Raw genomic sequence first — 11,006 nt, forward strand, 5'->3', positions numbered from 1 at the left:
CTGTCCCACGCGTGTCCTGTCCCTCGCGTGTCCTGTCCCACGCGTGTCCTGTCCCTCGTGTCCCGTCTCCCCGTATCCCATCCCTCACACCCCATCCCCTTGTGCCCCATCCGTCCCATCCCTTCACACCCCGTCCCCTCGCATCCCCTCTCACCCCATGACCCTCCACGGCCGACGCACCGCGCGCGCGGGTTTCGAACACAGAAATGCTCCAAGATGTCTTTTTATTATAAAGTCCGTCACCAATCTCTGTTCTTGGCAGTTCCGCAGCTCTGAGGCCTGCTACGGCCGGCGCGGCGCTGGCGCGGGGGGCATTATTAGGTGGTGCGAGGCCTGCCGCTCCCTCCCATGGCGATGAAGACGTCAATGGGGACGTTGGGCAGCGTCAGGCAGTGGCTGCCGGGGCATCGCCGCAGCTGCCTGCGGGGAGAGAGCAGCAGCGTGAGCCCAGCGTCAAGGCACGACACGGCAGGGCACGACACGACACGGCATGGCATGACACGGCATGGCATGGCATGGCACGGCACGACACGGCACAGCCTGACATGGGCCAGCATGACATGGCATAGCACAACCTGGCACAGCCTGGCATGGTGTTGTCCAATATGGCATGGCATGGTGTTTTCCAATGTGGCACGGCACATCACCTCACAGGATGCTGCCTGCCCCGATAAAGCCCTCCGGCAGCAGCAGGCAGGCAAGCAAGCAGCCAGCCTGCCCTGTCGCAGGACAAGGAGGGGTTCGAGCCATCAGACGATGCTTTTGGGAGCAAAACAAGCCATGTTTGCCAGAGCAGGGACCTGTGCGATCGGGACATGGCGTGGCTGCGCCAGGGCCAGACCCTGCACCCCATAGGGTCTCCTGGCCCCGCTTACCTTCCCACAGACCGCTCAGAGCCTACCGGCTCCTGCGTTTCGGGAGGCACAGCTGAGCTGGGACAGTCGCCTGCCTCGATGGGGAACCTCCGAGCCTGCGGTGTCTGCTGGGAGTTCATGTCTGGGCCCTGGACTTGTCTGACCGGAGAGGAGTGGGTGGATGAGCTGGGAGAACACGAGACCCCTGGCAACGACGAAAGCACAGGGGGAACGTGGGGGGACCCCAGCCAGCCCCGTAACCTCCGCAGTGCCCACCCCAAGAGCCCCCGCTCACGGAGAAGGCGTTCCAGCCTGTCCCCCAACCTCGCTGCACATCCGCCACCCAACTGACACGGCGCCGGCTGCATCACAATAGCAACTCCAGGTTTTAAAAGGTTCCTCTGTGCCCCCCCGGGGTGCTGCAGGTGCTGAGATGCTGTTGAGTCGCTGAGGGATGAACTGAGGGAGCGAAGGGTCCCAGCCCATGCAAGGACATGGAGGGGTTTTTGCTTGCCAATGGCTATCAGCTCGGCAGGACCATTGGGGAGGGGATGTACTCCAAAGTGAAGGAGGCTTTCTCCCAAAAGCACCAGAAGAAAGTGGCAATTAAAATAATTGATAAGAACGAAGGCCCAGAAGGTAAGAGGTGACCCCGAAAGGGCTCCAGGCTGAGGCACTGTCCCTACTCGGAGGCTTTTAATTCCCAACAGAAAACTAGTTTCCCACACTTGCCACCTGAGAGCAGATGGGGCCGGGACGGGGTGTGGGGGGGGCAGTGCTGGGGAGTCCAGCAGAAGAGCTTAGGGCCATGGCCTGAGGAACAGGACCTGTTTATGCAGCTGCCCCTCCAATCACAAGGACAGCAAAGCGCTGGTGGAGCCCAGCACCGTCCCCCTCGACAAAGCATCCCTCGGGGAATGGGGCCAGACACTCCTCAACAACCTTCCCTCCCTCTGCCGAGTCCCAGAGGGGTGCCTGGAGCCAGCACCTCAGGGACTTCCCCGTGAGCAAACCTGCCTCCTCTCTCGGCAGAGTTTATTCACAGATTCCTGCCCCGGGAGCTCCAGATCATCACGCGTTTGAACCACAAGAACATCATCCGCGTGCATGAGATGCTGGAATCCGCAGAGGGGAAGATCTGCCTCGTGATGGAGCTGGCGGAGGACGGGGACATCTTTGACTACGTGCTCCGCGAGGGTCCCTTGCCCGAGCCCCGTGCGAGGACTCTCTTCTGCCAGCTGGTAGAGGCCATCCAGTACTGCCACAACAGCGGGGTGGCCCATCGCGACCTCAAGTGCGAGAACGCCCTGCTGCAGGGCCACACCTTGAAGCTGACGGATTTTGGCTTCGCCAAGCTGCTCCCCAGGGACGGCAGGGAGCTGAGCTGGACCTTCTGCGGCAGCACAGCCTACGCGGCCCCCGAGGTGCTGCAGGGTGAGCCCCACGACAGCTGCAAAGGCGATGTCTGGAGCATGGGTGTCATCCTCTATGTCCTGCTCTGCGCCCGCCTGCCCTTCGATGACACCGACATCCCCAACATGCTGCACCAGCAGCAGAAAGGCGTCCCCGTGCCCAGGCACCTAGAGATCTCCAAGGAGTGCCAGAACCTCCTGAAAATGCTCCTAGAACCAGATATGATGCTGAGACCCTCCATCGAGGGGGTCAGCAGACACCCATGGCTGACTAACGCCTGAGAAGGACTCGCCCTGCTCTCCCCAAATGGAACAGATTGTTTCTAAAATGACGATAAATTTGGAGGTCAGTGTTTCCCATCTATCTAGCCTCATGGGTGGTGTGCCAGGCCTCCGGCTGACAGAGGCAAGGTCTGGTTCATGCTAAGGCATTTTTATCGGCTCACTCAAAGCCCTCGGCCCTCAACAGCAGGGAACAGGGCAGACACGTCCTCTAAGCAGCCTGGGGCGGTGTGAATCCACCTTCCCGAGTTAAGCAAACCTTCCCTGAGGCGGGTGGGAGGAAAGGTAAAGTTAAAGCAGCTGACATGCAGACCCTCTTGTGGCAGTCATCCCCTTCCCACAAAGGAAATGAGAACACCCGACACAGGCAAAGACTCTGTAGAATTCCTTTAATTGCTGTTAACTGCAAGTCTGTAAAAGGTTTGGAGAAAGTCATCTTTACAAAACTACCAGCTGTTAGAATTGTTCCTGGTTTTCACCCCAGCTAGAAAAGGCTCAGGGAGATGCAGAATAGTTCAGAACAGAGAATATTGCACAGACAACCAAACGGTTAATTTGACTAAAGAGAAAAAAAAAAAGTGACACAGATGAGAGCACTGCACCCTCCGAGCTCTGCTGCAGGCCCAGGGATCCAGCTGCAACTCATACCATCAAACCCCGAAGGAACACAGCCCCAAGCCCCCTGTCCTGAAACCCCCACTGGTGTCATCTACCCACAACAGGTTTTCCTGCTATAGCTAAATTTGAGCCCAGGACAGGGTGAGGCTGCAGCACATTTCAGAGGCTCTGCCAGGCCCACCGTACACCAAGCAGGGGGAGAGTTGTAGCTCAGTCCCCAGCCCTTGTGTGTTTTGCAGGACAGACATGCTCTCATGTAAGTGCCTGAAGTCACTGCTGCCACCAATGCACCTGTGTGGGCAGCTGCATTCGAGAATCTCCCCAAAGGGGGAGGAAAAAAAAAAAAAAAAACAACCCCCAACCACCAAAACCCCAACTCCTCCAAGTGCACCTAGGTTAATGCTATCCAAAACCAGAAAGAAACCCACAGCTCCAATGAACCAGCCCTGGAAGGGGCAGAAGGACAAAGGTAGCACGTATAAAACCACCACATGAAAGGCCAGAGACAGCAGTGAGGGGTCTGTCCCTTTAGGGTAACTGTATATTAACAACATCCACTGAGGAGCATCTCGTGACATTAAAAGGGAACTGCCCCAAAAAGAGAGGCCACAGGTCCAAAGGAAGCATTGCAAGCAGTCACAGGGGGCTTAAGCAAAGGAACCCAAGTGAGCACAGCGAGGCTTGTGACCCTGGTGGCCATGGAGCCTGGCACAGGTGGGACATGAGGGGAGTCAGATGAGTGGACAGATGCAGCCTCAGCCAGAAGGTACCACCCCGTACTTGGGTGCTTCTGCCTCCCCCCAGGCTGGGAGAGGGAAGGGACGAGCCTCAGTGCCAAGGCAGAGGTTAAAGTGGTCAGTGGGCCAGACTGGGGCTTTGCGAGGGCTGAACTGGGCACCGCAACGGAGGGGTTCTGCTCTCATGGTGACCCAAATCACTGCCTGCCCTGAAGGGCTCAAGTAAGAGCAAGACACACGTACTTTGCTTGGAGAATTTAACTAGAAGTACACAAAACCCAGCAGAGGAAGGCAGTGCAGCTGCAAAGGGAGCAGCAGCAGGCCCTGGCTCTTAGAGGAGCTACTGCTCTTGCAGCAGGAAACGGGAGTTTCCATTAGAAAAAGCTTCCAAGACAAAAAGCCAGGCAGAAGCTCAGGGTTTGGCAGGGAGTTTGGCTCCTTCCAGCAGGGCCCAGCTTTGGGTCAAAGCCACAAGTCAACTGCCTTTCTTTGCAGCAATGAGTGGCACAGCAGAAAGGGTTTCTACTGCAGCATCTCCAGCCACCAGCCACTCCCTGCATGGGGGCTTTCTCCAGGGATGGCATGGCCCACAGGACAGAGCAGCGAGCGAGCAGGCACAGCTTGCATCCAAGAGCCTTTGAACTGCTGTACTGTAGATTACACAAGCACACACAAGCAATCAATCAGCCAGCTGGCAGTCTGGCAGCATCAAGCAATCCTGCCAGGTGTCCGAGTGCCCAGCTCGCCCCGGGGACCCCTCGCCTGCATCACATCTGCCTCTACCCGACACTTTCGGAGCAGTCGGTTTTGGCTTGGCCAGTCTCTAGGACCTACTGAGAAGATGGGCTCCCTAGCAGCTAAGTGTATGAGTGAACTCTTGCTTCCTCCTCCTCCTCCAGGTCTGAAGGGGTCACTTGAGTTGCCCACAGGATTTAGCAGGAACGAAACTCCTCCAGCCTGGAACTGCTGCAATCCCCAGCACAGTTACACACAAAGGAACAGCCAGTCCGTGATTTAATTCACATTCGATGGTGGAAATGAGCCTGTGATACACACACTGGAAGCAGTTGCTTTATTCCCAGTCTTCCCACTCTTCATCTTCCAGCTGCAAATGAGAGTAACAACCCTCAGTTTGTTTCTGTAACTCAAGAGCCATCTGTCAACAGATCCTCCTGCCCAGGGCACCCGAGTCAGCACAAAGCCTGACATATCCTCACGCTCCCACACCCTCACAACAGGGATTTGCTTGCTCTGTTCACCTTGGCGAACTTGCACACTCATCCCTCTTTAAGCATGTCCAGACAGCTACTCTCTGCTCCAGCTAACACCCATGACTCCCGCGGTGAGATCCCAAGCTAAGCCTGTGTCCTCAAAGAGCAAGTAACGCCTTTGAGAAGCCTCCTGCGAGCTACTCTAGGCAGGCAGCTGCCTGCTGCAGTGCTGCCCTTCCAGGCCAGCAGCAGCCATGTCTCGCTGCAATGTGCTGCACAGCCTTGGCTCCAGCACAGGGACTAGAAGCGGAGCTGAAGCAGAGGGATTCGCCCTCTCGCTCCGAGGTACTGCAGGCTCTCTTCACCTCCCAGGGGAAGCACTCGGCAACGGCAGAACTCACGCAGCATCACCCCAAGGAGTTGCTGATGGTTTCTGGGAGCAACCTTCTTGCTTATTTGAGTGAGCACCTCCCCCCGACTCACCTCCCCAGACACTTCCACCTTCGAGAGTGCCAGCTGCACCTCCTCTTCAGTCATGTCCAAATCAAAGTCTTTTTCCCAGTCCTCACTGATATCAGTGCTGGAGCCTGTAACCACAAACGTCACGACTGAGCTGTCAGAGCTGCACATGCTCTCCAGACACTCTGGCCGAAGCACACAGCTGCCCAAGCAGGCCCACAAAGCCCTGGCATTCATGAGGCTCGGACCTACTGCAGTCTGCCTGAGGAGAGAAAGCCTCCCCCGTTCCCAACAGCAGCCTGTCAGCTCGCTAACAGAGATGGGATGGACTGAACTGCACTTCCCTTGCAGCAAGGACTGGTTCAAAACAAGTGGGACAGGTGAATGCTGAAACATGTTTTCCTCTGGCCTGATAGAATTAGGACGTGTCACGTTTCAGTCATGCAGAAAACACAACAGATAAGGAATGACAGGAGTGACTTAGATATGGGGACTGTCATAGTCCCCAACGGAAAGAACAACCACCTGAGGCAGAGGAGCAGCAGGGACACTCCTAGGGGCGACATGCAGGGGGAAGGAAACACCATGCTGCCTACACAGACCACAGCCTTGCCCCGGCTTCCAGCAGGCCAGGGACCAAAGGCCTACTCTGTTCAGCCAGCAGACTTTTGATTTCTTGTCCAACTTCATTCTGCTCACAGACCCAGTTCATGATACTTGGCCACCTTGCTGGACCTTGGGTAGCCTAGAGCAGCTTTATAATCCTACAACCACCATAACCATTATTCTGGGAGACCTGCAGCAGGCTCTGCTGAAGGCAGTATCCCCTGCAATGAAAGATTTGTAAATAGTGTCAGCCAGAGCTGCAATGTGTCCTTAGTCAGGGTCCTGGAAGAGTCTCACCCTCCATTCTCCTGAAGCAGCACAGGAACAGGGCTCAGGAGAGGGCTCAGGCTAGAGCCAGCTATGGCACCAGCCCAGCCGCCTGCTGAGAGCAGATTGTCACCATCTGATGTGACCCACTTCACCCCACCCAAAAGCATAAGGATTTGCTTCCACTTTAATTTTGGCCATTAGACAGTCTTTGGATCTAACCTTCCTGGGTGATTTTGGCAAAACCCCTTTTTCCCTCCTCCACCATCACAAAATCAGGCCCTTTCCCCAAAAGTTGCCACCACCAGCAGGTTTCCAGGCCCTGTGCTGGCCCCACATACGCACCTTTCTTGCCATTGTTGGAGGGAGTGGATTTCCCACTATCCGAGTTCAGCTCAAAGACTCGTAGATCTGTTGGTCCTTCCTCTTTCACAGTCTCTGTCCTTCCCTGGGCTTTGCTCTCCACCTCTTTGAGCTCCGTAACAGACAGTTGCTCTGAGGATGCTGCTGACTCCCGCGTAGGTGCAGAAGGATGACCAGGTTCTGGGGGCTTTGGCAGGGAGCTCTGCTCTTCCGAGGTGGCCTCCAGCAGCCTCTGGGAGAGGTCTCCGGTCCCAGCTGGTTGTGCTCCAATCTGTAGCTGCGCAGCAGGCACAGAGGCAGGGTTTGCAATCTGAGTCACAAGGGAGATGCTCTCACTGCTCTCAGAGGGGCTCCCCTCTGCTGGGGCCAGCTCTGGAGGGAGGACGGCCCAGCTTTCCTCTGAGGGTCCCTTGTGAGCAGTGGGGTGGCTTCCCTCCAGGGCTGCAGGGGCAGATTCTTTCTCTGCTGCTTCTGGAAATTTCACGTTTGCACAAGGCAGGGGTGACATCCCCAAGAACTCCTCTGTAGGAAGGCAGAAGAGAAGCAAGAGATGTTTCAGCAAGCGCAGCAGCAGCTGACAGTGCAGCAGGGTTGGCTGTAGCTGGGCTGGGAGCTGAATTTCTGGGAGCGGGGAGGAGCCACCACCCTTTCTAACTGAGACCTGCTGAGGTCTGCACGAGCCCTCCCACAGATCCCCAACCATCTGACCCACCTTCATCCTCTTCCCAGCCTGGCTCCTCTTGGTGAATGCTCTGCTCTGCTCGCTGCTTCAGAGCCTCCCTCCGGGCTTCGTCCTGCAGGGAATTCAACATCAACAGCGACTCAGGTCCCCAGTCCTTTCTTGCCCCAGGCATTTCAGCGTCAGTGACAAGGACACAGACAAGGCAGCCCAGATCCCTGTTTCTCCAGCAGAAGTATCTTCTGCCTCTCCGGGCTGCACTAGAGAGCTCCTTGGCTGGAGCACCCACCCACTGGGGGAGACATCCACCTCCTGACCTACCTGCTCTAGGCGATGCACTTTATAGAAGTAGCGCTGCCAGAATTCAGAATGGGAAACAGCCACAGGGACCTGGGAGCAACATGGGAAACACTATGAGTCACTTCAGAAGGAGGGCTGCAGTTGCTGCCTTGCTCCTCCCGAGCCTTGCAGCTACCCTTGTAACCTGCAAAAGACACCTGCATTTTCAGGTGCACAGACTTGGGACCAAGCCTCAGACGCTCCGACGTGCATTGGATAGCTACAGAGGAACTTCTATTCCAGGCCCATGACAAACAAGCAGGGAAGAATACAATATGCTGCCTAATATCCCTGTGCCAGTTTACCATGCAACAGCAGTCCTTTCTACCACCAGCTCCAGGGCCCAAGCAGCTCAGGGCTTCCCTGCACCATACGCCAAGACAGAAGCTGCCCACTACAGGAGCCAGGCAGGGCCTTACCATTTTGGTGTAGAGAGCCCGGATGGAAGGGCTGGTTGCCAGCAGCTCTGCAATCTCCCCTTTCTTGTCCTCTAGGTTAAACTGAGAGAGCCAGGCCTCAAGGAGTTCAGCAGGCCCTGTACAGGACAAGCACAGAGATAACAGTCCTTGGCACAAACAAGGCAGGAACAGTTTTGGGAAGTTTCATTGGAAAGATGCTACAGACCAGACCAGCTGGGGTGAGCCAGGGGCAAAGGAGGCAGACATGGGTCTCTGAGCCCACCCGATATTGTGGGTCCTCCACCAGCACAAGGCCACACAGCACCAGCAGCAGTGGTTTAAACTGGCCCAGCAAACTCCCAGTCTAAGCTAGTCCCCAATGCAACAGACAGATCTGCTCTCCATAAACCGTGACCCCATCCACAGTCAAGCCAGCAGGCCCACTGGCGAAAGGCTCTGGGCAATTCAGGATGGCCCGCAGACCCCACACAAGGGCCAGCTTGGCTCGGCAGCAGCGCCGTACCATCAGGTTCGTTGCAGTAGGTGGCTGGGTCTGACTGGAGGCTGTAGAGGCGAGCCTGGAGGAGAAGATGCACAGGGCAGAGCCATCAGCGGTGGGGCAGCAGCAAAGCCCCGAGAGGACAGGGTTCGGGACTCCGCATCCCAGAGAGAAGCTCCAGGAATGGGGCACTCACCTTGGCGCTGTCATAGGGCTCTGTGGTACCTGTGGGTGTTGCCATCAATGTTATGACATCGCAGTCAATGGTCTTATCTGGCGAGGGAGCAAATGTGTCCGAGATGACACCCAGGAAGTCAGAGAGCCCTTTCCTCACCCTTTCAGTTGCACCTGAGGAACTTTCTGTCCTCTTGAAAAGAAAAAGCAGCACAGTGTAAGTAACAGTGCCTGCAGCAGGAGGGCAAGTCTCAGTCTTTTCTGGATAGGTTCGTTTTAAGGAAGCAGAATGTCTCTTCATACAAAAAAGTGCTAATGAGGCAACTGTGTGGCCACGGCTGGGCTAGGAGAAGGGTGTGGTGGCAGGCACTAGCCTCAGGTGCCAGTGGGGCAGGCAGGCCTTGTAATAGGTTTGTGGGGAACTGAGCCTACGCTTTGTAGGGAAGGCCACAGCCATGTTCTGGGACTGGCTGGTTTGGGGGTTGGACTGTCACAGCGGCAGTTGTGCAGGGCTAAGGCTGACAACTTGCGCGGAAATCTGATGCCATACTACAGTGACACTGCCAGCATCCCACCTACACAGCACATAGGGAGAGGGAAAGCACAGGGAACCTTTCTCCACTCATTTCCAGATGTTCCTCACCACTACAGCAAGGAAATCCCACACAGTGCTCAGCACCAAACCTGCACGGGGGAGAATGCCTGAAACCTGAAGCTCATGGTTACACGTTGGGGTTTGTTCAGAGGATCGTGTCCTCGGGTGCAGGTACATCCTATCCACCCTCCACTTTGCTTTCTGCAACAAGAATCCCAGCTCTCTTACTCCTATACTCACTGCCAGCTTGTCCTTGACCACACTGGCCGTAGCAGCGATAGTGCAGGCTGTGTCATGCTGCACTACTTGAGTGAACTCAGCCAGGTCCCGTTTCATGAATTCCAAAGCTTCTGTGGACTGTAAGAAGACGACATATAGATTGTGCAACCCTTTTGCTCCCCAACAAAGCCACAGTCACTCTGGGAACACCTGGCACATTACGAAGATTAAAGCGCAAGAGCCAGCTGAACCCTTACCCCAACTCGTGCAGTGGGTAAGACAGTGATAACCAGAATAACAATGGGCAACCGCTATGCCCAAAACACGTTACAGTGGGGTTTTTTTTAAGCCAAGAAGGGAAAAAGACAGGTTAGGAAAAAACTTGTTCTGTTTTACATATAATTAACATAAGCAGTGCTGTCGCTGGCAGGAAATTACACATCAGAAAGGGATGCTGCAAGCACATGCCCTCCCTACTCAGGTGGCGATTTTCACATCAACAGAGCCCAACGCTGCTCCCCTGACCCATAAGATCCCAGCGCGGCGGTCAGGTCCCCGGCTCCCAGAGTTATAACAAATACATCCGAACTCCCTCGACGCGTACCCATCGGTCCCGTCCCCGGGCTGACGGACTGCGAACTCCCTCTATGCGTACCCATCGGTCCCCTTCCCGGGGCGACGGGCTGCGCTACAGCCGCACACCCTCGCGGGGCGTCAGGCAGCGGCTAAGGCCGGGCTCAGAAGGCATCGGAGCCGTTGCTGACAAAGCCGCTGTTGAGACTACGGCCCGGCCGGCGCCGCAGCCCACGGGGAGCGCGGTGCGGGGCTCCCTCAGCCCGCCGCCGGCCCCTGGGCGGCGAGTCCCGGGGCCGGCCGCCCCGCAGACCCGGCCCGGTGGCTCCTACCTTCTCCTTGACGGCTTGGTAGCTCTGCTGCAGCCAGCTCCGCCACCACCCCGCGTCCTCCCTGCCAGGGGGACACGCACGTCAGGCAACCCACGGCCCCGCCACGGCCCTGCCCCGCGTCCACCCCGCTCCCCGGCCCGACCCGGCGCCCGGGACCCTCCGCGCAGACCCCCGAGGCGGGCCCCTCCGCGCCGGCCCCCGAGGCCTGCCCCTCTCTCCCACCGCCGCCACCCGGGGCCTGAACCCGGCCCGTTCCCCCCCCCAGCCCCGGCCTGGCGATACCGAACTCACCCCTCCGCCATCTTGGCGGCCTGACGTCACCAATATTTACCGACCCCTCACCCCGCAGGCCCCGCCGCCGTGGGCCGTGACTCCCCGCCGACGTCACT

The 11,006-nt window shown here is 57.1% G+C and overlaps 3 protein-coding genes across 4 annotated transcripts; 1 reads left to right on the forward strand and 2 right to left on the reverse strand.

Annotated features, from left to right (window-relative positions):
* Nucleotides 1-317: 317 nt before the first annotated feature.
* On the reverse strand, nucleotides 318-1,190 carry FAM229A (family with sequence similarity 229 member A). The gene is made up of 3 exons (XM_069804544.1): nucleotides 1,150-1,190; nucleotides 876-1,040; nucleotides 318-420 (listed from the first exon to the last, which is right to left on the reverse strand). The coding sequence occupies exons 1-3, from the start codon at nucleotides 1,188-1,190 to the stop codon at nucleotides 318-320; spliced, it is 309 nt and encodes a 102-aa protein (XP_069660645.1).
* Nucleotides 1,191-1,348: 158 nt separating this feature from the next.
* On the forward strand, nucleotides 1,349-2,548 carry TSSK3 (testis specific serine kinase 3). Its single transcript, XM_069804545.1, has 2 exons — nucleotides 1,349-1,493; nucleotides 1,887-2,548. The coding sequence occupies exons 1-2, from the start codon at nucleotides 1,349-1,351 to the stop codon at nucleotides 2,546-2,548; spliced, it is 807 nt and encodes a 268-aa protein (XP_069660646.1).
* Nucleotides 2,549-4,899: 2,351 nt separating this feature from the next.
* On the reverse strand, nucleotides 4,900-11,003 carry BSDC1 (BSD domain containing 1). Of its 2 annotated transcripts, none has more exons than XM_069802996.1 (11): nucleotides 10,909-11,003; nucleotides 10,618-10,678; nucleotides 9,734-9,850; nucleotides 8,921-9,091; nucleotides 8,749-8,803; nucleotides 8,247-8,362; nucleotides 7,810-7,878; nucleotides 7,522-7,603; nucleotides 6,792-7,331; nucleotides 5,598-5,701; nucleotides 4,900-5,008 (listed from the first exon to the last, which is right to left on the reverse strand). In XM_069802996.1, exons 1-11 carry the CDS (start codon nucleotides 10,917-10,919, stop codon nucleotides 4,976-4,978), a joined length of 1,359 nt encoding a protein of 452 aa, XP_069659097.1. In that variant the 5' UTR covers nucleotides 10,920-11,003; the 3' UTR covers nucleotides 4,900-4,975. The 2 variants fall into 2 exon arrangements, with proteins under 2 accessions (XP_069659097.1, XP_069659096.1); XM_069802995.1 differs by having other exon boundaries at nucleotides 9,722-9,850.
* Between the last annotated feature and the right edge of the window lie 3 nt (nucleotides 11,004-11,006).

Source organism: Haliaeetus albicilla, chromosome 16, assembly GCF_947461875.1.
Source record: "Haliaeetus albicilla chromosome 16, bHalAlb1.1, whole genome shotgun sequence".
NCBI classification, from domain to species: domain Eukaryota; kingdom Metazoa; phylum Chordata; class Aves; order Accipitriformes; family Accipitridae; genus Haliaeetus; species Haliaeetus albicilla.

What these genes read in the sequence shown, in the direction of transcription:
- FAM229A (XM_069804544.1), bottom strand. Translation starts at nt 1,190, where the DNA reads ATGTGCAGCGAGGTTGGGGGACAGGCTGGAACGCCTTCTCC. An exon ending in CAGGCTGGAACGCCTTCTCC is followed by an intron (nt 1,041 to 1,149) that starts GTGAGCGGGGGC and finishes GTGTTCTCCCAG; the next exon opens with CTCATCCACCCACTCCTCTC. An exon ending in TCTGAGCGGTCTGTGGGAAG is followed by an intron (nt 421 to 875) that starts GTAAGCGGGGCC and finishes CTCTCCCCGCAG; the next exon opens with GCAGCTGCGGCGATGCCCCG.
- TSSK3 (XM_069804545.1), top strand. Translation starts at nt 1,349, where the DNA reads ATGGAGGGGTTTTTGCTTGCCAATGGCTATCAGCTCGGCAGGACCATT. An exon ending in TAAGAACGAAGGCCCAGAAG is followed by an intron (nt 1,494 to 1,886) that starts GTAAGAGGTGAC and finishes CTCTCTCGGCAG; the next exon opens with AGTTTATTCACAGATTCCTG.
- BSDC1 (XM_069802995.1), bottom strand. An exon ending in GGGCTCTCTACACCAAAATG is followed by an intron (nt 7,879 to 8,246) that starts GTAAGGCCCTGC and finishes TGTTGCTCCCAG; the next exon opens with GTCCCTGTGGCTGTTTCCCA. An exon ending in AGGTGGAAGTGTCTGGGGAG is followed by an intron (nt 5,009 to 5,597) that starts GTGAGTCGGGGG and finishes TCTCATTTGCAG; the next exon opens with CTGGAAGATGAAGAGTGGGA.